This window comes from Piliocolobus tephrosceles, chromosome 3 (assembly GCF_002776525.5).
Source record: "Piliocolobus tephrosceles isolate RC106 chromosome 3, ASM277652v3, whole genome shotgun sequence".
Taxonomy (NCBI): domain Eukaryota; kingdom Metazoa; phylum Chordata; class Mammalia; order Primates; family Cercopithecidae; genus Piliocolobus; species Piliocolobus tephrosceles.
The window spans coordinates 67,790,513-67,812,220 of NC_045436.1; the positions used below are offsets into that span (position 1 = coordinate 67,790,513).

The following is a 21,708-nucleotide window of genomic DNA, read 5'->3' on the forward strand; positions in this document are numbered from 1 at the left end:
AAGATATGTGAGTCTCATTTTTTTTCTTATTCTCTAGAAATACAATAAAAAGTAGATCTTTACCACCATAATCTACATTTTTAAACATACTGTGATCAAAACTTCTATATCAAACCTGTTATTATCACTTCCTGTCTTTATTTGGGTTGCTGCTTGTGGGCATAAGGCCAACTGCAAGTAGCAGCCTCAGCAAATTGCATTCATCTTAATATGTATACTTAGTTTGAAATGAACAAAAAGATAGTGCAGTCATTGTAAAGATTGATTCTTTGGATTTTAATAAATTATTCACATCTCAATAAGTGAATTCAGAGTTAATGTTGATGTTTGTATATAAGCTTATATTTTTAGGCAGTTATATGAACACAAGAAAGCATGTATTTTTTTCTCATATCAAAAAGGAAGTAGGGGCACTCAAACTATTCAACCACGATTTATTGAGTGCTTCTATATACCAGGCACTGTGCTATACCCACAACCTTTTAAAAATTTATTGTGATCTTTGGAAATATGAAAACATTTTATAGCTAGTCTTGGTTAAATCTCAGTTGTAAAGATAAAATATGAAGTGTACTCTTAATGAAGTGCTATTGAACAAGCAAAACAGAAAAGGCAGACAACGTAGCTTCCAGTTAAATCCTTTCCTGGACTGTAAATGGATGTATCAACAGTGAGGTAATCATAACTTTCTCCTGACCCATATTGTTGCTTCTGAAAGATTGGAGGTTATGGCAGACGTTTTGGGAACATGTAACCTTGCACCATTGCTGTGCTCTGTTGCTTGTACCCATGAATCTTCTGTGGCACAGTTCAGTGGCAAGCTCCAAAGCTTCCAAACTCAGCTGAGTTTCAGCATAGGAAACATTAGAAATGAAAACTATTAATACAATATGATGAATCAAGTGAATTAAAATTCAGGGAGGAAAATACAAGTGTGATTAAGAACCTGGAAATGAGATGGAGGAACAATTTATTAATTGAGTTTGAAATTTTTGCAGGCTTTATTTCAGGCTGGAGAACTTAAATGGGGGACAGATGAAGAAAAGTTTATTACCATCTTTGGAACACGAAGTGTGTCCCATTTGAGAAAGGGTGAGTGAAAAAAAATCTGTATAGGGCAGTTACATTGGTAAATTTGGAAAGTGCATGAGCCGGTGTGACAGAATACCTTCCTCATAGTAGGGACTTAGCGAATGAATCAGTTTTTGTATTTCTTCCATTTGGTGACCTGGAGAAATCTCACATTGTCTTTGCTGCTGTTGTAGCTTTTACAAACTAGAGCTCCTTAGTCCACTCTTCACTACTGGAGGATGGCAAGGGAGGTCAGATCTCTAGATTGTTCTTCCCATAGTCACACATCACTGAGTAGTGGCTCACTACACATATTTCCTCCTAGAGATTGGTACCCATGACCTCATCTCTGGATAGTCATCAGCACTTGTGGTATCAGTTGGGAATGAATTTAGTGTAAGTGACAGAGAACACTAGCAGTGGCTTGAAAAATCAGGCTTTTTTTCTAGAGGTGGGATTCCATGGTTGATTTGGCAGGACCTGAGATTTTTCAGAACTTTCTGTTTTTTTTTTTTTTTTTTTTTTCCGCTCCATTATCCCTAGTGTTTTGGTTTTCTTTCTCGTATTCATTTCTTCATTATCACAAGATGTCTGCTCTTGCTCCAAACTTAACCATTTCACAGCAGGAAGGAAAGGAAAGGGGAAACCAGTCATATCTGTGTATCACTTTTTATAAGTGAGGAGATTTCTCAGCATCCCCTCTGGTGGATTTACCTGTAGGCTATAACTAGTTGGCTATAACTAGTAAGGGGACTGGGAAATCAGTGAACAAAGTATACCTGCAATCCATTGCTTAGGGCTTGGCACATTGAGGCTCTGAGCACAAGGTTCTGTCAGCAAGGAAGAATGGGAGATTTGTGTTCAGTAGGACACTACCTAATCAGAGTAGATATCTTCTTTCTGGAAAGAGTGATCCTTATGTGATTAGGAAATCATTTTTATTTTTTCTAGTGTTTGACAAGTACATGACTATATCAGGATTTCAAATTGAGGAAACCATTGACCGGGAGACTTCTGGCAATTTGGAGCAACTACTCCTTGCTGTCGGTAGGTGATTTACAATGTATTCATATTTTTGGTGATAAGAGCTAAAGTATTTTATTTGATTGAGGCTGCATCTGAAAATAACCACCTAGGTGTGAAAGGAAGAGTTTGAGGTGATATTTAGGAGAAGCAAACTCGTAAATTTCCAATTCAGAAATTTATTTTGATGTTAGGAATACAGGATTGTCTGGTTAGTTCATCTAAATCCTATGGAAATACTAAGATAATTGTTTAAAAATCGTTTTGAAGCTGCATTAAAAATATTATTTCTTGAAGAAACTGAAATGTCGTGGACATTGTCTCAGAGGCTTGTAAACATTATTTCTGATACCTGTGGAATTTTAGAATTCTTTTGAATATTGTCCTCTCAGCTTTGAAGCAGATTAAGAAATTGTCATCTGGTTTAGAAAAAAAGAATATCTTTGATGTAATAGAAGATGTGATGATGGTTATTTTCAGATTAAATAATTTAGTTTTATTTTAATTAAATTTTCAGAATAATCTGGAAAAATTGGAGAACTGAATCTGTGCAGTTAATTGCAGCATTATATACTCTCCAAAACTAGGGTGAATCTAGTTTGTGAGTCTCCTCTAGTCCTTTTTTTCATATGGGTCTGCAGTGAGCCTCTGTCTGCTGTTTGTTCCAAGTATTTGGCATTGAGCTCACACTTTGGTGCTCTTTGTCTTCAGGAGAATAAGCTTTTAAAGATGTGCATGAACCAATTCTAAAAGTAGCCTTTCACTTGAGTATGCAGTTAATGAACTTTTACTAGAAAACTTTAAGACAGGTCCTTCATAATTAGAATCCACATACAAGTTGCCAGGCGCGGTGGCTCACGCCTGTAATCCCAGTACTTTGGGAAGCCAAGGCAGGTGGATCACGAGGTCAAGAGATCGAGACCATTCTGGCTAACACGGTGAAACCCCGTCTCTACTAAAAATACAAAAAATTAGTCGGGCATGGTGGTGGGAGCCTGTAGTCCCAGCTACTCGGGAGGCTGAGGCAGGAGAATGGCGTGAACCTGGAAGCAGAGCTTCCAGTGAGCCGAGATCACACCACTGTACTCCAGCCTGGGCAACAGAGCCAGACTCTGTCTCAAAAAGAAAAAAAGAAAAAGAAAAAGAATATGTAGAGAGTATAGGAAGATCGCACAAGAGTTTTAAAAAATTAGATAGTGTAGTAATCTTGTATTACTTGCTTGAATGTCTTGGAATGAAAACTTCCAAGGGGTTTATATGATTTATTGGTGATGAATAATATTGTGGTATTATAACAATCCAGGCTGCCCAAACTGCAGTATCCAAAAAGTCCTCACAGAATAAAGGGGCATAGAAAAAACGTGTCCCCTTATTCTCCATGCCTTTCTATGCAGACCTCAGAACTCCAAGGAGAACCCAAGCCAGTGTCTAAGAAAACATTTGGTGAGTGAGGACATTAGATAAGCTTACAGCTCTTTAGCCTCTGGTACTTTTGTGTTTTTATACAAGTAGAGCTATAAGCAGGAAGCAGCACTTGATTTTTAATTACTTAATCCTTTTCATATCAGAATAGCATTTGACCATTGTATTGTTTATTTTCTTAGTGAAATCTATTCGAAGTATCCCTGCCTACCTTGCAGAGACCCTCTATTATGCTATGAAGGTAAGTGGATACCATGAACCTTCTCTCTAATACGTTTCTCTAATTATTATTCTTCATTTTTGTTTATGTTTTAGATGATAGACCTTGGGAATTTTTCTCTTCTTATAACATTCAACCCAGTTCTACTAAATTGTTATACCTTATTGATTCACCCGCACCCGGGAGCATTTGATCCTATGTTTGAAGTTTTTAAGCATTGTGCCTCTCTCTTTCTATTTTTTTAAAGGGAGCTGGGACAGATGATCATACCCTCATCAGAGTCATGGTATCCAGGAGTGAGATTGATCTGCTTAACATCAGGAAGGAGTTTAGGAAGAATTTTGCCACCTCTCTTTATTCCATGATTAAGGTAATAGAACCTTTCTTTAAATTATGTTTGGTAATCCAAAGCAGACCGATATGTTGCATGAAAGACAAGAGTGGGAGAACCTGATTCTTGTGTTAAGTTTAAAATTTTAGTGGCATGATTAGAGCAATGAGTTAAAAAGCATAGCATAATGTTTCCTGAAGTAGAGATGATGGCTCCTAAGTGAAAGCATGGGTGTTGATGTGGCTGAGGCTCTTGGTGAACTCAGAAGCATTATTTAGTAGTGGTGACAGATGACTCAACAAACCAAACCTCTTGCCTATGATAATAATGTGTTCTTTCTGTCTTTTATCAGTTCCAGCTGTCCTTATTAGTCCTTCTTTTATTTCATATCAGCTTTTCCTTTCTTTATTGTCTTTTATCACCTTATCTCTGATGCTGGTTTCTAATTCAGGAAAGAGCCAACCAGGTCATATTGGGAGTAAGTAAGGAGCCCCTAGGTATTAGTATCATTTTTGTTCTTTTTAAAACAAGGTGGTCTGTGGCCTATAATTACATTTGGCTTAAGGTCTTTTGACTTTTTTTTTTTCTTCTGATAAAGGTTCATGTGGACCATGTGCAAAGCAAGATTTCAATTGAGCAGAAGCTTTTAGTTTAGCATGTGTGTGGTGTGGCTGGCCCAAAGGACACTAGAGAGTTTACCCATGCACCTTTAGCTTGAAACATTAATTTATCATGCGTGTCTGCATGTGAGACAAGCAGATGAAAAGCGTGTCCTGCCCTTCTGTCTCGGAGGGAGAGCCACGACAGCCCTGCAGCCCTAGCACTGCCTGTGTTAGCTGATACATACTAAGGGATAGAGACTATTCTGTTTAGAAAGCTTGATTTAACTATAGTTGTTAAAGTTTCCCTGTTCTTTGTGTTACCAGAGGGAATGCTGAGTGTCTGAGGTTACATTGGTAGGAAACTCCCTGCATAACATTCCTGATGTGAAAGTCACAGAGATTACCCACTTGGGAGAAGAATCTTATAAATAAAATTTGTTGCCAGTTATTTGTTAGTTTAAAAATTTTCTATGGCTTCTGTGAGTCATGGAGATTAATGTAATACATTTGGTTTCAGGGAGATACATCTGGGGACTATAAGAAAGCTCTTCTGCTGCTCTGTGGAGGAGAAGACTAATGTGTCACGGGGAAGAGCTCCCTGCTGTGTGCCTGCGCTTCCCCACTGCCTTCCTTCAGCACCTCTAGCTGCATTTGTATGCCAGGGCTTGACACATTGCCTTATTCATACTAGCATGCTCAAGGACCAACACATACGCATCATAGAAGAAAATAGTGGTGCTTCCTACTGATCTCTGATGGAGATCTCTTTGACTGCTCTAGTACTTAATTATACTTACGTTACTAAGTTTAATGCCTGGCCATTTTCCATTTATATATTTTTCTTTAAGAGGCCAGATTGCTTTTAGCCTTTTTTAAAAACTTCATTTATATTACTTTTGTAACCATGACACCTTAATCAGAACCTTAGCCGTGAAATTGTGAACTCTTGGAAATGTTATTAGTCCAAGTTCGCAGCTAAACTAAACCTGTAAAATTATGGTGATTGTATTCAAAAGATTAATGAAAAATAAACATTTCTGTCCCCCTGAATTATGTGTACATGCGTGTTTAGATTTATTGTTAAATTTATCTATTTAACAATGATACCTCTTTTTAAGCTAATAATTGACAATGGTGTTAGTTGAGAACTGAATTTATAGTTGGCCTTTTGGGCAATAAGAAATGCAACACCACAGACTAAATTTCCTTCATAGTATATGATTTTTCCTAAATATAGGAAAGATTGAAGGGGTCTCTGGTTTATTTGCACCATGTTTATTTACGCATCTATTAAAGCAATGCTTGTGGTGCTGCTTACTTAGTAGAAAAGCTAATTATAAAACTTAATGCAAAAATTCAGAGTACTGCCTTTTTCTTTCCTCTTTCCTATTGTGAACTTCCCTCCCATTTACCATCTGTCACTTTCTTTGAGATAAATAAAAAAGATAATAATTTTTTCTAGAAAGAAGCAGTTTATCAATCTCTTATAATATTTACCTTTCAGTTTTCTGTTTTCAAACTGCTATTCAGTTGGTGTCATTTTTCTTTTTGTACTTATGCCCTTCTGGGTGCATTTTTTTTTTAAAACAAAGTAATTGCCGTTAATAAGATTTTTAAAATAAAATGAACTAATCTTCCTTTGAAAACTTTAAAATAGTGATAATATTCTTTTCACAACTGTTGATGCTCATCAGAATAACCAGGGGAATCTTAAAAACTGTGTATGTGTACACATGACATTGGATTTTTTTTTTTTGGGAGGCCTCATAGGCAATTTTGATGCAGAGGCAAGTTGAGAATCAGTTGCTTATATCTTTCATATAGAAGATGATATGTTTCAAAGAGTTCTGTTCTGTTACTGAAAATAGGCCACTGGCTTTAACTATGCCCTGGATTATTTGTTAGTCACACTTTAAGAGAAATCCACCAGTGAGCTTTAACATTTGCTATATTTTCTGTAGGTCTGGATCTGAAAATTTATTAATAACATAATAATAAAAAAACTCACAGAAAACATTTGCTATATTTATCTACTTAGTGACCTTCTTTCCAGCTCTGAGTTTATTGGGAGACGAGTTTTTGTGAAACTAGATAAGCTGATTCTAAACATCATTCAAAAAAGAAAGGATTGTTAGTAAAACTTAAGAGAGTAGTGAGGGAGCACTATTCTTTACACAAATTAGGCTATATATCCCGAATAGTTGAAACAGTAATACTGTGGCATGAACAGACAGACAAAACAGCAAGTTCAGATACGGAAACAAATCATTTGGAAATTTAGTATATGTTAAAAGTAGGTCTTAATTTGCTGGGTGAAAATAGCTTTTGTTTTTCTAACAAATGGTGTGAAGACAGTTGGGGAGCCATCTAGGAAAATATAAGGTTGGTTCTGTACCTCGTATATCAGGTAACTCTCAAAATGAAACAGATTTAAAACTTAAATGAGAAGGAAGCATGGAGGGATTTCATCATACCTGTGCCTTTTAGATTCTCTGGGAAGCAGATGCTGAGATGGAATTGGGGATGCAACAGGTTTATTGAATGGAACAGGCAAGAGGCAGGATTGGGCAAGGGGTGTCATCTGACTGCACTGCAGACCTGACCAAATCTCTGCCAGTATCATGTGGAACTCTGAGGCAAAGATTTCCTGCAAAGAGCTCTGTGTGAGATAGAAGTGCCTGGGCCCTGTGCCACCAACTTACTCAATTATTGGCTAAGTGTCTTCTGGAGAAGGGCTTGTGTTGGCTGGAAAGCTGAGGCAAAACTTGAAGGAGATTAAAAGTTGGAGGCTGTCAGCAACCCACATTTTTCACAGCTTGGAACTGAGTCTTTTCTTGAAAGGGGATCTAAGTGGTGCAGTTCCATGTCTGCCATAATGATCTTGAAGTGGGAGGCCTTTCTATCACCCCAAATCCAGAAGCCATAAGAGAAAAGATAATTATTTTTGATTTCCTAAAAATCAAAAACTACATGAAGGAAGGAAGGAAGGCCAGGCACAGTAGCTCATGCCTGTAATTCCAGCACTTTGGGAGGCCAAGGTGGGTGGATTGCTTGAGCACAGGAGTTTGAGACCAGCATGGACAACATGGCAAAACACCATTTTTAGTTTTTAAAAAAACCAAACAAAAAATTAGCTGGATGTGGTGGCACGTGTCTGGTCCCAGCTACTTGGGAGGCTGAGGTGAGAGAATGGTTTGAGCACAGGAGCACAAGGTTGCAGTGAGCCTGGAAGGAGGGAAGGAGGAAAGGAAGGAAGGAAAGAAGGAAAGAGGGAAGGAAGGAAGGAAGGAAGTAAGGGAGGGAGGGAAGTAGGGAAAATCACCACCAAGAAAATTTAAAGGACAAATGAAAACCAGGAAAACATTTACAGTTCATACAACAAAGATCTAACAAAGATCTAATCTCCTTAGTACATGCTGCCACACCTTGTTTTATTGCACTTTGCAGGTAATTTTTAAAAAATTTTCTTTAAAACAAATTGTAAGTTTGTGGCAACCTTGCATAGAGTCAGTGTATCAGCACCATTTTTCCAATAGCATGTGCTCACTCTTTATCTGTTTGTCACATTTTGGTAATCCTTGCAGTATTTTTAATTTTCATTATTATGTATCTAATGGTGATCTGTGTTCAGTAATCTTCAATGTTACTATCATAATTAAGGTGCTATGAACCATGCCCATTTAAGACTGGGCTTCATTGATAAATATGTGAGTTCTGACTGCTCCACTGACTGGCTGTTCCTCTCTCTCTCTGTCTCTCTGTCTCTCTCTGATCCTTTCTATTCCCTGAGAGAAAACAATATTGAAATTAGATCAATTAATAACCCTGCCATGGCCTCTGAGTGTTCAAATGAAAGGAGGAGACTCACACGTCTCTTACTTTAAATCAAAAGTTAGAAATGATTCAGCTTAGTGAGGAAGGCATGTCAAAAGCCAAGGCAGGCTGAAAGCTAGGCTACTGGTGACAGCCAAATTGTGAATAAATGTAAATTTTAATTTTCTTTCTTGAAGAAAATTAAAAGTGCTACTCCATTGAACACATGAATGGTTAAGACAGTGAAATAGCTGTATTGCTGATAAAAGTTTGAGTGGTCTAGTTAGAAGATCAAACCAGCCACAACATTCCCTTAAGTCAAAGCCTAATCCAGAGCAAGATCCTAATTTTCAATTCTACGAAGGCTGAGAGGTGAGGAAGCTGCAGAAGAAAAGTTGGAAGTGAGCAGTTTTGGTTCATGAGGTTTAAGGAAAGAAGCCATCTCTATAGTAGAAAAGTGCAAATTGAAGCAGAAAGTGCTGATGTAGAAGCTGCAGCTAGTTCTCCAGATGACCTAGCTAAGATAATTGATAAAGGAGGCTACGTATTTTTAATGTAAACAAACAGCTTTCTATTAGAAGATACGATTTATAGCTAGAGAGGAGACATCAATGCCTGGCTTCAGCTTCAAAGAACAGGCTGACTCTTCAAGGGCCAATGCAGCTGGTGATGTTAAGCTGAAGCCAATGCTCATTTACCATTCCCTGGATCCTAGGGCCCTTAAAAATCATGCTAAATCTACTCTGCCTGCATTCTATAAATGGTACAACAATGCCTGGATGATAGCACATCTGTTTATAGCATGGTTTGCTGAATATTTTAAGCCCACTTTTGAGACCTACTGCTCAGAAAAAAAAAATCTTTTTCAAAATATTACTGTACATTGACAATACACCTTGTCACTTAAGGAGTGAATGTTGGAGCTTTATAAGGAGCTGAATGTTGTTTTCATGCCTGCTAACACAACATATATTCTGCACCCCATAGATCAAGGAGTAATTTCAACTTTTAAGTCTTATTAAAAAATGTATTTTGTAAGGGCATAATTGTCATAGATAGTAATTCTTTTCACGGATCTGGTCAAAGTAAATAGAAAACATTCTGGAAAAGATTCACCATTTTAGATGCCATTGATACGGTTTGGCTTTGTATTCCCACCCAAATCTCATGTTGAATTGTGATCCCGAGTGCTGAGTGGTGTGAAGTAACTGGATCATGGGGGTGGTTTCTAATGGTTTAGCATCATCCCCCTAGTGTTGTTTCATAATAGAGTTCTCACAAGATCTGGTTGTTTGCAAGTGTGTAGCACCTCCCCTGTCACTCTCTCTTCCTCCTCCTCCACCATGGTAAGATGTACTTGCTTCACCTTCACCTTCTGCCATGATTGTAGGTTTCCTGAGGCCTCCCAGCCATGCTTAATGTACAGCCTGTAGAACTGCGGAGTCAATTAAATTTCTTTTCTTCATAAACCCAGTCTTAGGCATTTCTTTATAGCAGTGTGGTAACAGATTAATACAGCCATTAAGAATATTCATGATTCACGAACAGAGGTAAAAATATCAGCATTACCAGGAGTTTGGAAGAAATTCATTCTAAACTTCATGGATGACTTTCAGGGGCTTAGGACTTCAGTGAACAGAGTAATTGCAAACATGGTGGAAATGGCAAGAGAAGTAGAAGTAGGAGTGAAGCCTGAAGATGTGACTGAATTGCTGCAATGTCATGATAAAACTTGAATGGACAAAGAGTTGCTTCTTATGGATGAGCAAAGAAATTGGTTTCTTAAGATGGAAACTATTCCTGGTGAAGATGCTGTGAACATTGTTGAAATGACAACAAAGGATTTAGAATGTTCCATAAACTTAGTTGATAAAGCAGCCATAGGGTTTGAGAAGATTGACTCTAATTTTGAAAGAAGCTCTACTACTAGACACTGTGGCTTATGCTTAGCTACTTAGGAGGCTGAGGCAGGAGGACTGCTTGAGGCCAGGAGTTCAAGACCAGCCCAGGCAGCATAGGGAGATCCTGTCTCTCAAAAAAGAAATGAAAAAATAATGAGCTTAGTGTGGTAGTGCATGCCTGTAGTTCCAGCTACATGGGAGGCTGAGGCCTAAAAGTTTGAGGCTACAGTAAACTACGATCATGCTGCTACCCTCCAGCCTGGGTGACAGAGCAAGAGCTTGTCTCTTAGAAAAAAAAAAGTCTGGGCCGGGCGCGGTGGCTCAAGCCTGTAATCCCAGCACTTTGGGAGGCCGAGACGGGTGGATCACGAGGTCAGGAGATCGAGACCATCCTGGTCTACATGGTGAAACCCCGTCTCTACTAAAAATACAAAAAACTAGCCGGGCGAGATGGCGGGCGCCTGTAGTCCCAGCTACCCGGGAGGCTGAGGCAGGAGAATGGCGTAAACCCGGGAGGCGGAGCTTGCAGTGAGCTGAGACCCGGCCACTGCACTCCAGCCTGGGCGACAGAGCCAGACTCTGTCTCAAAAAAAAAAAAAAAGAAAAGAAAAAAAAAGTCTGCTTCAGAGAAATCTTTTGTTAAAAAGAATCAATGCAGCAAACTTCATTATTGTCTTATTTTAAGAAATTGATGCAGTATCCCAACTTTTAGCAACCTCTGTCCTGATTAAGCAGCAGCCATTAACGTCGAGGCAAGATCCTCCACTAGCAAAAAGACTGGCTTGCTGAAGGCTCAGATGATTGTTAGCATTTTTTAGCAATAAAGTATTTTTAAATTAAGGTATTACATTTTTTTTTTTTTTTTTTTTTTTTGAGACGGAGTCTCGCTCTGTCGCCGGGGCTGGAGTGCAGTGGCTGGATCCCAGCTCACTGCAAGCTCCGCCTCCCGGGTTTACGCCATTCTCCTGCCTCAGCCTCCCGAGTAGCTGGGACTACAGGCGCCCGCCACCTCGCCCAGCTAGCTTTTTGTATTTTTTAGTAGAGACTGGGTTTCACCGTGTTAGCCAGGATGGTCTCGAACTCCTGACCTCGTGATTCGCCCGTCTAGGCCTCCCAAAGTGCTGGGATTACAGGCTTGAGCCACCGCGCCTGGCCTAAGGTATTACATTTTTAAAGGGGAAAAAAACCCAAACCAGTACTATAGTTTAGAAAAAGGGCAGAAGAGATGAATAGGCAGTTCATAGAAAAAGAAATATGGCCCTTAAACATGAAAAGATGCTTGATTTAACTCTTAATAAGGGAAGTGCAAATTCAGATTACACTGAGATTTCTTTTTCCACGTATTAGATTGTCAAAAATCCAAAAGTTGGAGAACATTGTTGTTGTGACGGCAAGCTGTAGTGAACTAGGAATTCTCGCAGATGGTCAGTAGGAATAAAAAGTGGTATAACCCCTCTCGAGGGCAGTTTGGCAATATTTACCCAAACTATAAATGTATTTACCTTCTGACCCAGCAATAGCGCTCTGTGCAGTTTTCTACCCATCACGTGCATTTATGAAATGATGTGTGCATAAGGTTATTATTGTGACATTGTCAATTCTCCTTAAATTCCACTATACATTTAATGTGATCTCATTAAAATACCCAGAACAGATTTTTGGAAGTTCATGTGAAAAAACAGACAAGTAAGAGTGCCAGGAGAATTCTTTCTAAAGAATTGGATTGTGATCAGGTAGCATGATGCCTCCAGCTTTGTTCTTTTTGCTTAGGATTGTCTTGGCTATGCAGGCTCTTTTTTGGTTCCACATGAACTTTAAAGTAGTTTTTCCCAATTCTGTGAAGAAAGTCAGTGGTAGCTTGATGGGGGTAGCATTGAATCTATAAATTACCTTGGGCAGTATGACCATTTTTACAATATTGATTCTTCCTATCCGTGAGCATGGAATGTTCTTCCATTTGTTTGTGTCCTCTTTTATTTCCTTGAGCAGTGGTTTGTAGTTCTTGAAGAGGTCCTTCGCATCTCTTCTAAGTTGGATTCCTAGGTATTTTATTTTCTTTGTAGCAATTGTGAATAGGAGTTCACTCATGATTTGGCTCTTTGTTTGTCTGTTATTGGTGTATAGGAATGCTCGTGACTTTTGCACATTGATTTTGTATCCTGAGACTGCTGAAGTTGCTTATCAGCTTAAGGAGATCTGGGGCTGATACAATGGGGTTTTCTAAATATACAATCATGTCATCTGCAAACAGAGACAATTTGATTTTCTCTTTTTCTAATTGAATGCCCTTTATTTTTTTCTCTTGCCTGATTGCTCTGGTCAGAACTTCCAACACTATATTGAATAGGAGTGGTAAGAGAGGGCATCCTTGTTTTGTGCCAGTTTTCAAAGGAAAAGCTTCCAGTTTTTGCCTATTCAGTATGATATTGGCTGTGGGTTTGTCATAAATAGCTCTTGTTATTTTGAGATACGTTCCATCGATACTACAAGGCTACAGTAACCAAAACAGCATAGTACTGGTACCAAAACAGATATATAGACCAATGGAACAGAACAGAGGCCTCAGAAATAACACCACACATCTACAACTATCTGATCTGTGGCAAACCTGACAAAAACAAGCAATGGGGAAAGGATTCCTATTTAATATTTAACAAATGGTGCTGGGAAAACTGTCTGGCCATATGTAGAATGCTGAAACTGGATCCCTTCCTTACACTTTATACAAAAATTAACTCAAGATGGATTAAAGACTTAAATGTAAGACAGAAAACCATAAAAACCCTAGAAGAAAACCTAGGCAGTACCATACAGGACATAGGCATGGGCAAAGACTTCATGACTAAAACAGAGAAAGCAATGGCAACAAAAGCCAAAATAGACAAATGGGATCTAGTAACAAAAGCCAAAATAGACAAATGGGATCTAGTTAAACTAAAGAGCGTCTGCATAGCAAAAGAAACTATCATCAGAGTGAACAGGCAGCCTACAGAATGGGAGAACATTTTTGCAATCCACCCATCTGACAAGGGGCTAATGTCCAGAATCTAGAAAGAACTTAAACAAATTTACAAGAAAAAAACAACCCCATCTAAAAGCAGGCAAAGGATATGAACAAACACTTCTCAAAAGAAGACATTTATGCAGCCAACAGACATGAAAAAAAGCTGATCATCACTGGTCATCAGAAATGCAAATCAAAACCACGATGAGATACTGTCTCACACAGGAAACAACAGATGCTGGAGAGGATGTGGAGAAATAGGAACACTTTTACACTGTTGGAGGGAGTGTAAATTAGTTCAACCATCATGGAAGATAGTGTGGCGATTCCTCAAGGACCTAGAACCAGAAATACCATTTAACCCAGTGATCCCATTACTGGGTATATACCCAAAGGATTATACATCATGCTACTATAAAGACACATGCACACGTATGTTTATTGCAGCACTATTCACAATAGCAAAGTCTTAGAATCAACCCAAATGTTCATCAGTGATAGACTGGATTAAGAAAATGTGGCACACACCCACCATGGAATACTATGCAGCCACAGAAAAGGACGAGTTCGTGTCCTTTGCAGGGACATGAATGAAGCTGCAAACCATCATTCTTAGCAAACTATCATAAGGACAGAAAACCAAACACCGCATGTTCTCACTCAGGTGGGAGTTGAACGATGAGAACACATGGACACAGGTCAGAGAACATCACACACCAGAGCCTGTCAGTGGGTCAGGGGCTAGGGGAGCAATAGCATTAGGAGAAATACCTAATGTAAATGATGAATTGATGGGTGCAGCAAACCAACATGGCATATGTATACCCATATAACAAACCTGCACGTTGTGCACATGTACCCTAGAACTTAAAGTATAATTAAATAAAAAAAAAGAATTGGACTGTGATAAGGGGCTAGAATTACCAGATACTAAAGCAAAAATTACAACTATTGTAACATTTTTAGAGGCGCCCCCAAATGTCTTAAAAATATAAATCCAGTTATTATTACCATTATCTTCTCATACGCAAATGATTCAAAGTACGTTCATTATATTTCCCACAGACAAATATGCCTTCCCAATTTTTCTATTTTTGGTAGTGGCTCTAAAAAGAAGTGTAGTACTCATACAGTAGGCAGACAGACCAATTAAATAGAATAAAAATGACAGAAATAGGTCTCAATACAGATAGAAAGTAGTATAAAACATCATTTCAAGTGAAGAGAGAAAATATAACTATTAAGTAAATAGTGCCAGGACCCCCCTCTTTGGGATAGACATCTCAAAAAACTAAAACTGGATCCATAACTCCCAGCTCATGATGATCAATGATTTAAATATGAAAAGAATGAAATCATACAAATATTAAAATAAATTCTATTATCTGACTTTGCAGGAAGTGTTAATATGTTATAAAATTTAGTAGCCATAAATGACAAAAAGACTGATTAAATTCAACTAATAAACCTTAAACTTTTAGAACTGAAAGTTAAAGATTTATGAATGGTCAAAGCCATAATAGTCAAGTTTAAAAGAAAAACAATCACCTACAGAAAAATATTTGCAACTCATAGGTGTAGTTTCCCTAACATATATTGAGGTCCTTCACATTGAAAGGAAATGATCAATAACTCATGAGAAATGAAGGCCAATGACATAAAAAGGTCATTTACAGAGCAGACAATACAAGTTATCAGTCAACAATTGGAAAGATATTTAATCTCATTCATAATAAAAATAATGCAAGACAAAACTATGGTGAGGTATAATTTTTCACTGAGCAGATTAGCCAGGATAAAAATAATTGTTGATAAAGGCCTTCTCAACCAGCTGCTCTTATAACTGGATGGTGCCATTGTGAATTGTTCTATCCTCTTTGGAGGGCATCTGGCATTATAGATCACATTTACAAATATATATACTCTTTGATTCAACAGTTGTATTTCTAGAAATCGTCTTATGATACCACTGATGTGCGGTAACACAGACATAAGGCTATTCATTGTAGCATTGCTTCTAATAACAAAATATGGAAACAATTTAAAAGCCTGTTAATAAGGGGCTGGGTAAAGTAATGATGGTACATTTGTACAATGGATACAGCACAGCCACAAAGAGTAAGAAAGCTCCCTTTGTACTGATGTGGAAAAATACTGAGAATTAAGGAATATTGTTAAATGAAGATATTCAGATGCGGAATAATGGTCACAATATGGTTACTCTTTGTGTAAAAAAAGGAAAAATAAGAATTCCTGTATGCATTTGCTATGCAAGAATAGAATAATTTCAAAGGATGCATAAGAAACTAGTAATAATATTTGCCTGTGGGGAAGAAAATGGGGTAGATGAGGGCCAGGGAAAAGAGGGAGATATTTCACTGTATACCTTTTAAATCTTTTGATTGTTGAATCAGGTGAATATATATTTTAAAACATTACCCTAAAATAAATACGTAACATCTTTGATAATTCATAATGCAAAAACATGAAGAGGAACATAATGAATGTTTCTAAAACACTTTCCATATAAACCATATCAGTGTGGGGAAACATGATGGCTATTGCTCAGCTCAATCTCTGCTTTATTTGAGATTGCACAATTCTCCAAAGCTCAGGTATTACCAATTCAGGATAATCTTGAAGTTAGCAAATGGCCAGTCCAGTTTCAAGTTAAGTCCAGTTTCAAGTTACTTGCTTTTTTATTTTTTTAGAGTTAGGCATATTGAGGCTGAGTTTACCTTCAGTAAAATTCATCTTTTTTTTCAGGTGTACAGTGTCTTGAACGTTGTTAAATGCATGCAATTATGAAACTATCACAACAATTAGGTTATAGGATATTATCATTACCCCCATCTTCTCCCCCAAAAGTCTTCTAAAAGCCTTTTGTAGTCAATCCTTTTTGCCTACTCCCAAACCCAGGTAATTACTAACCTGGTTTCAATTTCTATAGTTTTTGTTTTTTTTCCTCCCAAGATGTCATATAAACGAAATCACACAGTATAGCGTTTTGAGTATGAATTCTTTCTTTTGTTTTTTTATTTTTTACTTTTTGAGACTGAGTCTTGTTCTGTCGCCCAGGCTGGAGTGCAGTGGCGCGATCTTGGCTTGCTGCAATCTCCACCTCCTGGATTCAACTGATTCTCCTGCCTCAGCCTCCTGAGTAGCTAGGATTACAGATGTCCACCACACCTGGCTAATTTTTGTATTTTCAGTAGAGATGGGGTTTCGTCATGTTGGCCAGGCTGGTCTCAAACTCCTGACTTCAGGTGATCCCCCTGCCTTGGCTTCCCAAAGTGATGGAATTACAGGCATGAGCCACTGCACCTGGCTGAGTCTGAATTCTTTCAAAGAGCATAATGCATTTGAGATACAACCATCTTATAGCGTGTATCAGTAATTAGCTTGTTCTTTGTTTTCTGAATAGTATTCTGTTGTATGCATATAACACAGTACATTTATTCGTTCACCGGTTGGTAGACATCAGGGTTGTTTCTAGTTCTGAGTGATCATGAATAAAGTCACTATAAAGATTCATGTACAATATTTATGTGGATATATGTTATTTCTCTTGGGTAAATAAGAATGGGATTGCTGGGTTATAGGGTAAGTCTATGTGTAACTGTATCAGAAACTTCCAAACTGTTTCTCACAATAGTGGAACCATTTTGCTTCCTACAGCAATGTGTGTGTGTATGTGCATGTGTGTGCATTTATACATATATATAAATTTTCATATATAAATATCAATTATGAATGCCTACCACAAACACAGTGGCTTAAAAAATCACAAATGGTTATCTTATAGTTCTGGAAGTCAGAAGTCCAAAATTAGTATCACTGGACTAAAGTAAAGGCGTGGGCGGGGCCGTGTCCCTTTCTGTGGGCTCTCAGGACCATCTATTTTCCTGCCTCTTTCAGCTTTCAGAGGCTGCGCACATTCCTTAGCTGGTAGCCCTCCTCTATCTTCAAAGCCAGCAATTGCTTAACTCTGACATTTGTTTTCTGTCACCACATCTCCTCTGATGGACTCTCCTTCCCCCCTATTTCTCTTTTGAGGACTCTTGTGATTAAATTCAGCCCACTTGGGTAATCCAGAATACTTTCCCCACCTCAAGATCACATCTGCAAAATCCCTTTTGCCATGTAAGATCCCACATTCACAAGTTTGGGGAATTAAGACATGAACATCTTTGTGGGTGAGGAAGGCTTTTTCTGCTTAGCAAAGATCATTTCAAGAATCATGATATTGTAGCATACACGCCATTTTATTTTTGTTAGGGTAAAAGTGATGCTCTTTCCAGCCCTCTATGTCATAAGCGAGAGTACAACCTCCAAATATGCCTTCAGTTAATTTAGCTGATATGAATGAGGCAAAACAGTTTATTACTTGATTTAGAACTTATACGTAACTTTAGTTATCAAAAACTTCTGTGGATATGTTTTTCCTTTCGTGTGTGTGTGTGCGTGTGTGTGCGCGCGCGTGTGTACATCCCGTCTGGGGAGTCTATTTTTGCCCAGAGGGTGGTGCTGTTGACATAGGTTTACTTCCATCACCTTCAAACTATACTTCTATTTATACTGATTTTTTTTTTTCAGCATCACAGGATATTCTTTTCTCTTATTTTAAGTTCCGGGATACATGTGCAGGACATGCAGGTTTGTTACATAGGTAAATGTGTGCCATGGTGTTTTGTTGCACCCATCAACCCATCACCTAGGTATTAAGCCCAGCATGCATTAGCCCTTTTCCCTAATGCTCTCCCCTCATCCCCCATCCTGCCTCAACAGGCCCCAGTGAGTGTTGTTCCCCTCCCTTTGTCCATGTGTTCTCATTGTTCAGCTCCCACTTATAAGTAAGAACATGCGGTGTTTGGTTTTCTGTTCCCGCGTTATCACAGGATATTCTTATACAATCTTCCTCACCCCAACACTCAGACAAAAAGTGAATCTAGATTTTAATCTTCTTCTTGGTTAGTCATTTGCTGCTTGGTGGTTTAGAATCACTTTAAATTTTCATTTTAGGACATTAAGTTTTGTTTTCAAAAGCACTGGTTTGTATTCCTTGGTCTGATTCTTATCCTCTCTCCTGCTCCCAGTCCTTCAAGAATGTTCATGAAATGTGTCTCTCTTTCGTAAAGTTTTTACATGTTTTCTGTGAATGTTGCACATTTCTCTCCATTGTTGTTACCTGGCAATAATGAGATATATAGCCACAGGCACACATAAGAAAAAAGACTCCCTTCTACAGAATCTATTTGCCAGCTAGGTTTTGATATTTGAAATAAATAAATGTTTTAGAAATGTAAATTCACGTATTGCTGCCACTATCTTCTCATATGCGAATGACTCAAAGTACATTCATCATATTTCCCACAGACAAATATGCCCTCCCAATTTTTCTGTTTTTAGTAGTGACTCTAACAGTCTTCTGAATAAAAGGTTTCAGATTCAAATCTTTGGGAATATTTTTATATCATCTCTTTCTTTGTCTGTTGTGTTAAATTAATGATCAAACCTGCATACTTCTTTCTTCATTCTGTCTTTTCCATCTACCTCTTCTTTCCATTTCTGCTGCTATCCTATTTTTGGAACCAATTACTGCATCTGGATTATACAAATGACTTATTTTTATTAATGAAAAAATTTATTGTTTTTATTGAAGTAATAAATACAAATGTTTAAAAAGTTAAATAGTATGGAAGTCTTCCTGGGAAAAAGAAAAGTCCTTATTCTCTCAATTTTTCCACTCCCAGTCCATTTCCCATGGTGGGGAACTCTTTTAACATTTTTATCATTTTCCATTTTTATTTGTTCTAGGTAGTTCTATCCATACTTATAAATAATATGCATATACTATGATTTCTTCATTCCTTCTTTTCAGGTTTTTCTATTGGATTCCTGCCATGATAGATGGTGGTTAAGCTCATTTACCCCATTCGCTGTTCATTTTCTTTTCTACTGATTGTTCTTAGTTCCTCTTTTCAATACCTATGTCACTTTAAATAATATATTTGCATTTTTATTTCTTGTTCCAAAACCATAGAAAGGATCTCCTCATTTTGAAAGGTTAGAGCACTAGAGATGTCCTTCATCTCTCCTCTTCCCTTGTCATCTTCCAACACGTCACGTGTAATTTTGCTTTGAAATTGTTAGGATTTCTAAGGGTTGATTCTATTTATATTCTCTGATCCCAATTAAGTCTTGTGTGCTCTGTCAGTATATTGATTCTATAATTGGGAAGAAAAATGTTTAGATAAATTGGCTAATATCTAACCCAGCTGTGCTCTATGATTTCATTCCCCTTGTATATTTGCCCTTCCCACCCTCATGACACCTGTTTCTTAAGTGTTCTTATTGTTTCTTAAGTGTTCGAAATATCCAAGCATTATGGGATGTTGATGGCACCTTATACATATTTTTCTTCCTGAAAATTTTTTTCCTGAAGCCTCCATCCTTTGATTGCATTGATTTCTCTCTAGGCTTGCTGCACAGCCATCATCCTGGGGTCCTCTAAATGTCAGCAGGTGAGGGTGGCTGTCTTAGTCCATTTGGGTCATAAAGAAATACCTGAGACTGCGTAATTGATAAGAAAGAGAGGTTTATTTAGCTCAAGATTCTGTGGATTGTACAGGAAGCATGGTGCTAGCATCTGTATTTGGGGAAGGCCTCAGACTGCTTCTGCTCATGGCAGAAGTGGGAGGAAAGTTGGCTTGCGCAGAGGTCACATGACAAAAGAGCAGGCAAGAGAGACTGGAGGAGCTGCTAGACTTTTCAAACAACCAGCTCTCATGGGAACTAATAGAGCAAGAACTCACCATCCTCCTTTGGTTGGGGGCAAAATAGGAAGCTTTAAACTACAGAATGTGGAATTGGGGCTTTACACAGTTGACCATGGGAGCTACTGAAGGTTCCTGGGCAAGCAGAGGCATGACAAAAATGGTATCTGGAAAGTAAACTGGCAAATGTTAGGGCAGTATTTTTCAGACTTTTTTTCATTACTGTCCCCCATCCCAGAACATTCATAGACATTTTTTCCCTAATGCCACTCCTCATGAAATTTTAAGAGCACAGATAAACTGTATGTCTGCTTTTGGAGAGAGCCTTTCTCTTCATCTGAGCCTCTTTTCTGTGTATTTCTGGTTAGGGCTTCATCAGTCACCACTTCTTCAGCTTTCCATTTCTCAAAAATTTGATGACATCTCTCTTGTGCTGATGGCTTTCCTTCCATTCTCTTACAAGTGAGTTTTTTACTCCCATTATCCTCATTTAATTGAGTCCATGGCTCAGACTTCCATCTTCAACTGGATGTTCTGAAATGACTTCTTAAGTGCCCATGCTGTTTACAGCTTCTTCTGCCATTCTGCCAACACCGCCTGATTTCTGGTGCCTTTGTCATACTTAGATTCCTTTGTATGACCAGTATATCTAATTTCTTGAAGACTCAGGCTTACTTCTATTACTAGGCCAAGTCAGCCTGTCATGAAGAAGGTCATGGTTAACCACCTCTGTACCTCCTTCACCAAGAATCACTAGTTGTCCTCCTGGGTTGTGGGCCAGGTCTGAGTGCCCATCTCTGGGTCCCAGATTAGTCTGCAAATCAGAGCTTCTCTTGTCCCCTATGTCCTGGGCTCCTAGGACTTAATTTCTGCTTTGCTTCTGTTTCTAGCAGCTTTGTCTGTTGTCAACCTCTCCTTTTGCTAGTTGGCAATCTTGTGAATCTGCCACGGTTCCAAGATGATTGTGGCTCTCAGGCCCCAGTCTCCAGCTCAGATTCCCTGTTAGTGGGTGCAGTCTGCCTCTTTGGGACCTCATAGTCTTCTCCTGGAAACCCAGGTGCAAACCACTGCATGCACCTATTCTGAGGTGGCCGCCTCTTTAGAACACTTCCTTGTCCCTCCTCCTGGTTGACTGCCCTGCTGTTAGCTCAGTCCACCTCCAAACTGCGCTCTGATCTAACATATTTTCTTTCATTAGGCCCTGTCTTCTTTATCCCCTGTGCTCATTTGGGCTTTTACATGGAATACAAAGATATTTCCTACTCCCATTTGTTGATATATCATCCTCTGCTATGGTCTGAATGTTTGTGTCTCTCCAAATTTATGTTAAAATCCTTACCCCCAAAGTGGTGATATTAGGAAGTGGGACTTTGTGGGAGGTGGAGCCTCATGCATGAGATTAGTGCCCTTGTTCACAGGCCCCAGGGGGCTTGTTTGTCTCTTCCACTATCTGAAGACATGGTTGGAAAGTACCATTTATGAACCAGGGAAGCGGCACACACTAGCAACCATATTTGCTGGCACTTTGATCTTGGACATCCCAGT

At 38.5% G+C, this 21,708-nt stretch overlaps 1 protein-coding gene across 1 annotated transcript in view; it reads left to right on the forward strand.

Moving 5' to 3' along the window:
- The window catches only part of ANXA5 (annexin A5), a 30,431-nt gene extending 24,712 nt beyond the window's left edge, over window positions 1–5,719 (forward strand). Inside the window, exons 9-13 of the mRNA XM_023217536.2 lie at window positions 999–1,092; window positions 2,023–2,118; window positions 3,699–3,757; window positions 3,984–4,106; window positions 5,187–5,719. Of these exons, the coding sequence (XP_023073304.1) occupies window positions 999–1,092; window positions 2,023–2,118; window positions 3,699–3,757; window positions 3,984–4,106; window positions 5,187–5,246 (432 nt within the window). The 3' untranslated portion in view covers window positions 5,247–5,719. The remainder of the gene's footprint in view (window positions 1–998; window positions 1,093–2,022; window positions 2,119–3,698; window positions 3,758–3,983; window positions 4,107–5,186) is intronic.
- The last annotated feature ends 15,989 nt before the right edge of the window (window positions 5,720–21,708 follow it).